At 46.7% G+C, this 7,002-nt stretch overlaps 2 protein-coding genes across 2 annotated transcripts; one reads left to right on the top strand and one right to left on the bottom strand.

Moving 5' to 3' along the window:
* Window positions 1-36: 36 nt before the first annotated feature.
* Window positions 37-1,603, bottom strand: LOC105700365 (protein farnesyltransferase/geranylgeranyltransferase type-1 subunit alpha). The gene is made up of 5 exons (XM_012426142.1): window positions 1,312-1,603; window positions 825-1,179; window positions 543-743; window positions 291-477; window positions 37-221 (listed from the first exon to the last, which is right to left on the bottom strand). Exons 1-5 carry the CDS (start codon window positions 1,463-1,465, stop codon window positions 123-125), a joined length of 996 nt encoding a protein of 331 aa, XP_012281565.1. The 5' UTR covers window positions 1,466-1,603; the 3' UTR covers window positions 37-122.
* Window positions 1,604-2,330: 727 nt separating this feature from the next.
* LOC105700243 (ionotropic receptor 93a) lies at window positions 2,331-6,391 on the top strand. The gene is made up of 14 exons (XM_012425917.1): window positions 2,331-2,421; window positions 2,501-2,659; window positions 2,728-2,823; window positions 2,908-3,090; window positions 3,147-3,367; window positions 3,424-3,585; window positions 3,651-3,818; window positions 3,888-4,124; window positions 4,187-4,369; window positions 4,487-4,717; window positions 4,973-5,129; window positions 5,502-5,985; window positions 6,053-6,213; window positions 6,294-6,391. Exons 1-14 carry the CDS (start codon window positions 2,331-2,333, stop codon window positions 6,389-6,391), a joined length of 2,631 nt encoding a protein of 876 aa, XP_012281340.1.
* The last annotated feature ends 611 nt before the right edge of the window (window positions 6,392-7,002 follow it).

Genomic DNA, 7,002 nt, shown 5'->3' with positions numbered 1-7,002 from the left:
CTTCCTGTCGACTGTTGAGGCACCAGAGAAAATCCATTGAAACAGGAGACTTCTGAGCTTTTATTATCGCAGATGTTTTCTTAAATTATAAAAATGTATAACAAAAGATTGTGTACAAGTCGTTACGGCTCCTCTTTCACTTTTTCCAAGAGCTGCTGCCTGATATAATCCCAGTACATTCTCCTTATTTTATCGTATTCCTTGGCTAACTCTTTGCATAACTGAAATGGAAGAAAGTACAATGAGATTTTAACCGATCCATTGTCTAGCAGAAAATGCTAAATGCTTACATTGATGGCAAAATTTATATTATAAAATGAATCCGGTGACTCTTCTCTATGGCCGTGTCTCTCTTGACAAATGTCTATGATGCAAGAGAGTAAGTGGTTTGAGCGGCAGTTCTCATTGTACAATTTTTGGCAAAGCTGTGCCACTTTCTCGTTCCGACCCAAACCTCCGGCATCGTGCATCAATATACTAGAATTAAATAGACTTGAGAATGGTTATTATCCCATGCTTATGCCATTATTATCTCTCATTACCCTCTCAGATAACTCCAAGCACTTTCGTTATTCTTGACTAGCATTATTTTTTCTAAAGTAAAATCAACTTCTCTGTCGATCACATCTTGCTTGAATTCCGTGGTCTCTTTTAATACAAAATATCTTTGATTCCACGCCGAGTTATTCCTTACGTCCTTATCCAATAAGTACTCCACGTATGCTAATTCCTTGTCGTATAACCTGTACAAAATTTATATCGATTAAAAATTTAATTCAAGTGCCGATTAAACCTGTATAGATGCATTAATAAATCTCACTAACTCGAAAGCCTTTATACACCACTGCCGATGTTGCCAAGCATGATAATTTTTCGAGTCGTGCTTCAATATAGCTTCCGTGAACACCAGCTCTTCGCTCGGGTCTTGGAGCCACTCGACGATTACTCTTCTGTGATACCACACCTGGTAATTCTTGGTATTGGCTTTGATTATCTTCTCGATGTACCTTAATTCCTCTTTTAAATCTTTACCGAGCGCCTTGAGCACTTCCCTCCTAAATTGCCACACTGTATAATTGGCGGGATTAAGCCACCCGCAATCCTTGGTCAACTCAAGGACTCGGTCTGACTTTTCGCCTGATTTAAGGACTGCCCGAAAGTAATCGTAGGCGTCTTTGACTACGGAACCCAAACCATTAGTTCACGTCTATTAAACAACATCAATTTAAACAACCTTCTCACATGCCGCGCGAGTATTTGGCATGTCGAAAAGTTAAAAATATTATTTGGAGGTTAGGCCTGCTTACTCACATCTCTTAGAGTACGCGATAGCGACGATCGGATTAGGTCCATCGTCTTGAGGTACAGGTTCAACATCGTTCCACGATTCCATCTCGCTGTAAAGAACCGCATCAGCTCTGTCATTTTCGTCGCTATTTATGTCCTCCTCTGAGCTGTCTGACATTTTTCACGAATTCCGATTTTCGAATCCTCGCTGGTCGGAATGACGAAAGGTTCCACCAGAGATGAGTTGGGAGCGTAGATGAGGAGGATTCCTGAGTTGAGCCGTCATTGGTGTCTCGGGCATCTCTGGTTAGGAACCACTCACCTGCGAGCAGACTGCCGCGAACATCTCAAGGCTGAACTTGACCGACGACTGAGGCGACATCTAGCAAGCTGCAAAAGACTACTGAGCAAGGATCTATAAGCAGAGCGCCGTCGTCCTCTAGCAGCAGTATCTAGAAACCGATTGACATTTAGCATGGACGTTCTCCTAGTTACCCAACGATCCGAAAATTCTTTCCTTACCATTTTTCAGAATACAAATCGAGTTCCGCGGCAGTTCGACTCGACACATTCCCTTCTAATTCACGAACAACGCCATACGACGATTGGGTATAGGATTCATTTCGTAGAAATGAAAGTAGGATAATGTTTAAATTAATAAAAGCCTTCTACGTTCGCTTATATCTTTTATTTATCTCTTCTATTTTGTATTACATTTCATAAGGCAGACTTGAAACATGTCGAGATGAGAAGCAGGGTTCAAAAGGGCAAGCCTTGCACCCTCGGCCCAAATCGATATCGTTCCCTTTCCGAGGAAAATGGAATTTCTGAGACCTTTCGATCGGTTCCTCATGATTGATTAAAAAACTACCTACTACCTTCGGCGAATTGTACGAAATGCCGATGACCCCGTGCCCTGGTGCACAAATACGATCATAAAGTATCGATATGATCCACTTTCCTTGAAGGTATCCTTTTCCGAGCATGGCCTCTTTGGCGCAGTCTTCATTGGTAGAAGAAAACCCACGAAGTTCGTTGGAATCATGTGCGGAGTTTATCTCTTTTTATTGATGGCCAAAGTCATTGCTGGATTCAACGATTTCCCGTCCCTGATCACCGCGAACGCGACCATGGGTACTCTTAACTTTTTCAATTTACATTTTCGACGGACTCGTTCTTCAGGGACTTTTGCATAATCTCTGTATCACCACAGCCGTAGTCATCGACAGGAGTTTTTTTGCGGACAGCTCCGACTTCGAGGAGGTCTCCAGAGAGATCTCCGAGGTCATGAAGAAAGCAGTCAAGGAGCAAATGCGCAATGGCGGCATCGAGATCAGGGTCTTCCTGGACACCAGCGTCAGTCTCCGCCAAGGTGAGATGGATCCGCCGAAAGAGGTTTGGTCCTTTTCCAAATTGATAATTTTGATTCATTTTTCCCAGAATATTCGGTGCTTTTCTCTATTGCGACCTGTCGAGAGACGTGGAAACTCTTCAAGCTCGCGCGAAAGGAGAACCTGGTCCACCTTGCGGTGACTGGTAATTAGGACTTCATGCTTCCTCAAAAATCGATGCCCTTAGAAAGATTTAAAAATGGTACCCTTTCTCCGATGATGAATTTAGAGCCTGACTGTCCTCGACTGCTCAAGGACGAAGGAATAAGCGTCCCCGCAACAAAACCTGGAGATGAGCTGCCCCAGATCCTGATGGACCTGAGGATGACCGGTGTCCTGGTTTGGAAGAAGATCAACTTGTTGCACGACCAGAGCTTCGGTAGGAAAACCTCCCTGGAGATGAATGTAGAGATTTCATTTCTATTTCTCGACTCGGAAATCATTCCTCAATTTGGTCCTCCACTTCAGGAAGAGATACCATCAGCAGGGTGTTGCGTTCCCTCTCCAGTGAGCTCCCCAACAAGGAACGAGCTGTGTCGTCCGTATCGGTCTTCGACATCAAACCAGAGACTTCCGATTGGGCCATGAGAAGACAGTTAATGAAGACTCTCTCAGGTTTCCACACCAGGACGGAGAATTGCTTCCTAGTGATCGTTACCCTGAAAATGGTCGCCGACGTGATGGAGGCGGTAAAATCTGCACCAAATTTCCGCCCAACCATCGACTAACTCTCGTTCACTTGCAGGCGAATTCCCTAAAGATAGTCCATCCTGCAACCCAATGGCTGTACATCGTGACGGACACGACAGAAAAAGACGCCAACATGTCTACGTTCATCGATTTCCTGCCCGAAGGAGCTAACATTGCCTTCCTGTATAATTCCTCGAAGCTAGACAACGCATGCAACGTAATTAGATCTTTTGAATTAAATTATCCTGAAAGAGGCTGAACTCGAGCTGGTCCATCTTCTAGGTAGGCTTGACGTGCCATATCAAGGAGATCGCCAGAGCCTTGGCGAAGAGCTTGGAGGATTTGCTGAGGAAGGAGATCAACCTGTTCAAGGAAGTCACTGATGAGGAATTCGAAGCCACCAGGCCGACGAAGCTCGAAAGGTCGCAGAAAATTCTTCAAAACATGAACGTGAGTCCGGAGTCCTGGTCTTGGGTTTGAGTCTTCAAGTCTTTAAGCATCTTCTGGTTTAATCGGTAGGAGGATTTGTCCGCGACAAGGTCGGCTTCGGGAGGCACCTGTAGTCGCTGCTTGGTCTGGAGACTCAGTTCCCCAATTACGTGGGGAAACACTTTCGTCCACGAAGACATGGTCACGGATCGAATGGTCGAGTCCGGGTCCTGGACCCCAGGACCAGGTCCCAACATGACGGATGTCATCTTTCCTCACGTGTCCCATGGGTTCCGGGGCAAGATTCTGCCAATGGTGACCTACCATGTACGTCAGTCCTACAGGGATGAAGAATGGCTTAATAAATGCGCTTGCGGCTCTTTGTCTAGAACCCTCCGTGGCAAATGGTGACTTTTAACGAGTCCGGACAGCCGGTTTACGATGGACTCATTTTCGACATCATAAAGGAGCTCAGCTTGCGGTTGAACTTCACATACGCGGTCGTTATACCCTCGGACAGAAGGGAGCGGAAACTGGCCAATCGAATGCACCAGGTCAACGTCATTAAGGAGGTCTGGTCTTTCTCCATCCACTGGGTTTCCTAAATCGTTCCAGTGATTCGGACAACTCTGGCTTCTTTCCAGAGGCCTCGTTCTGTCCCAAATTATTTACAAAGTGTTCCGTTTCAGCGACTGGATGAGGCTCTGACGGGCGGAACCAACACCGTTTCCGAAAAAGTGATGGAGCTGGTCCGCACCCAGAAGGTTCTCCTGGCAGCCTGCGCCTACACGGCCACTGAAAATCGCAAAACCACCATAAACTTTACGGTTCCAATTTCGATGCAGACTTATACCTTGCTCTCGGCCAAGCCAAAGCCGCTGTCCAGGGCTTTGCTCTTCACCTCGCCTTACGCGACGGAGGTTCGCAGTTTATATCCATCCGTTAAGTTAGCTCGGAGAAAAGTTTCATAAACGAGACTTTGACGCCACTTTCGGATCGCCTTAAAAGATCGCCATCTCGGTAGGCCCTTGTCTTCGTTGTTGGATTTTTTGGCGCAGGAACCGTGTAGAGACGTCCAAATGAACCGTAAAATGGTACCAGAGTTTAGGATCAGCTAGTAGAGTAGGTATGTTATGGCGTGCTTCGGGATCAGCCTCTTAAAATTGCACTTTCAGACCTGGGCCTGTCTGGCTGGCACCATTATCGTAATAGGGCCAATCTTGTACCTGATGCACAAGCTCAGCCCAAGTCAGACGAATATTCAGGTGGCCATGGGACTCGGCTCGCCTTGGGAGTGCGTGTGGTACGTCTACGGTGCCCTCCTTCAGCAAGGTACCATTTTCTCATTCTCGGAAGCGTAACTTTCATTAAATGCCATGCCCGTGCAAACGATCGGTTTGTACGAGCCTTAATGCGTGTCCTCAGGAAGGATGTCAAAGACAAACTTCAACGTTGTCATCGGCCGTGTCGATGCCGTTCTTGAGCAACAGACGCTGTTAAACGGATTTAAGGGGATGCGAAAGTGCCATCCGAGGGATCAATCATGGATTCATGAAACTTTTCTCCGAATTGGGTGTACGCCCAGATCGGAGGAAAGTTTGAAAAGCGAAAGACTTTTTTGACGCCACTTTCGCATCGCCTTAAGGCCGCCTGGAAGAATATAGGAATTATTAAAGTTGCTCCGAGTAATTTCGATCCCTCCAGGTGGGATGCATCTGCCGCAAGCTGACAGTGCCAGGTTGATAGTTGGCACCTGGTGGTTGGTCGTCATGATCGTGGTGTCGACTTATTCCGGGAGCCTGGTAGCCTTTCTGACTTTCCCCAGGATGCATCCTTCGATCAGCACCGTGGACGACCTTCTGGCTCAGAGAGACCAGGTGACCTGGGGCTATCCTCAAGGTAGCTTCTTGGAACTCTACCTGGAGGGTTCTGAAGAAACTAAATACAGGGATCTGTTAATTGGCGCCGAGAAGTATAACTCCTCCGATGATGAGGATATCGTCAGGCGAGTCAGGGAAGGTAGGCACGTTCTCATCGATTGGAAGAACTCCCTGGCCGAGTTGATGAAGAGGGAATATCTAAGGTCTGGCAGGTGCGAATTTAGCCTGAGCAACGAGGAATTCATGTTCGAGCCTATCGCCATGATCGTTGCTCAAGACAGCCCCTACTTGCCCATCATAGATGCCGAGTGAGTCGGAATTGATTACCATAATATCCTGAATGATTAATCCCCCGATTAAATAACTTTTCGTTAGATTAAAACGTATGCTCGAAGTCGGCCTCATCGGGAAGTGGACCTCCAACAGGATGTCCACGGAAGACAAGTGCTGGGACAGACTAAGACTCGTCCAGGAGGCGACCAATCATAAAGTCAGCATGGACGACATGCAGGGCAGCTTCTTCGTCCTTGGCATCGGTAACGATCATCCCTATTCAAGTAAAATCCTTAAACAGCTCCACTGAAAGTAGTTTCCCCATCATTTTATCTAATTACAGGGTTCGTAGCGGCTATTTTAATCCTGAGCTTCGAGTTCTACTGGCACATGCGAGGGACTGCAAAGGAACGCGGCCTGATTCGTCCTTTCGTGTCTTAAGAGCCTTAATAAAGATTTTCCCAAATTTTTCCGGTCTTTCCATTTATCTCCAGGAATCGAGGACGTTCCCGAAGTCAGCTAGATTATTACGAATATGTACATTGACTCGATCTTCCCATAAAAAAATGCTTCCACCCGAGTGACGTCTTCGGACCTTTCGCGATGGGACCAATTGAGCCATTATCTCGTCTCTCGGGTAATCGTTAGACAATCCCGCGAATCGGAACAATCGACGAGGCAAATGGTTTGAGAGATCCGCCGCTGAGCGATTGCATTTAGCAAGAGTCTCGGTAAAAGTCGCGAAATTATGTAACGGACAATGGTCCTCCCACTTGAAAGCAGGTCTTCGCGTGGAGCTCTTCCAGGTTGCGTTACCCACGCCGGCAATAAATTAAAACTATGACTCCTAGGTGCACCTCTCTCCTCGTCCCATTCATGCACTTAGTAATCGCTGCACTCCTCGTTGCATAGGCCGAGATTTAATTCGTCCCGTTCGCGCGAGTCGTTCGCGAAAAATGGCCGCCCCTTCTAAGTGCGATTTTAATCGAGCGAATCGGCGGCTCTAGATTTCTTGCGTTTGTTGCGCGATTTTACGATTTTCCAGAATTTAG

Source organism: Orussus abietinus, unplaced genomic scaffold (genome assembly GCF_000612105.2).
Source record: "Orussus abietinus isolate OABI.00-Male unplaced genomic scaffold, Oabi_2.0 scaffold18, whole genome shotgun sequence".
NCBI lineage: Eukaryota > Metazoa > Arthropoda > Insecta > Hymenoptera > Orussidae > Orussus > Orussus abietinus.
This window is presented reverse-complemented; position numbering and strand designations above follow the sequence as displayed.

Excerpts from the sequence above, each read along its gene's own strand:
- LOC105700365 (XM_012426142.1), bottom strand. The coding sequence starts at position 1,465 with ATGTCAGACAGCTCAGAGGAGGACATAAATAGCGACGAAAATGACAGA. Across the intron at positions 1,180-1,311 it reads TATCGCGTACTCTAAGAGAT|TCAAAGACGCCTACGATTAC; the intron begins GTGAGTAAGCAG and ends TGGGTTCCGTAG. Across the intron at positions 222-290 it reads ATATAAATTTTGCCATCAAT|TTATGCAAAGAGTTAGCCAA; the intron begins GTAAGCATTTAG and ends CTTCCATTTCAG.
- LOC105700243 (XM_012425917.1), top strand. The coding sequence starts at position 2,331 with ATGTGCGGAGTTTATCTCTTTTTATTGATGGCCAAAGTCATTGCTGGA. Across the intron at positions 4,125-4,186 it reads TGCCAATGGTGACCTACCAT|AACCCTCCGTGGCAAATGGT; the intron begins GTACGTCAGTCC and ends CTCTTTGTCTAG. Across the intron at positions 4,718-4,972 it reads CCTCGCCTTACGCGACGGAG|ACCTGGGCCTGTCTGGCTGG; the intron begins GTTCGCAGTTTA and ends TTGCACTTTCAG.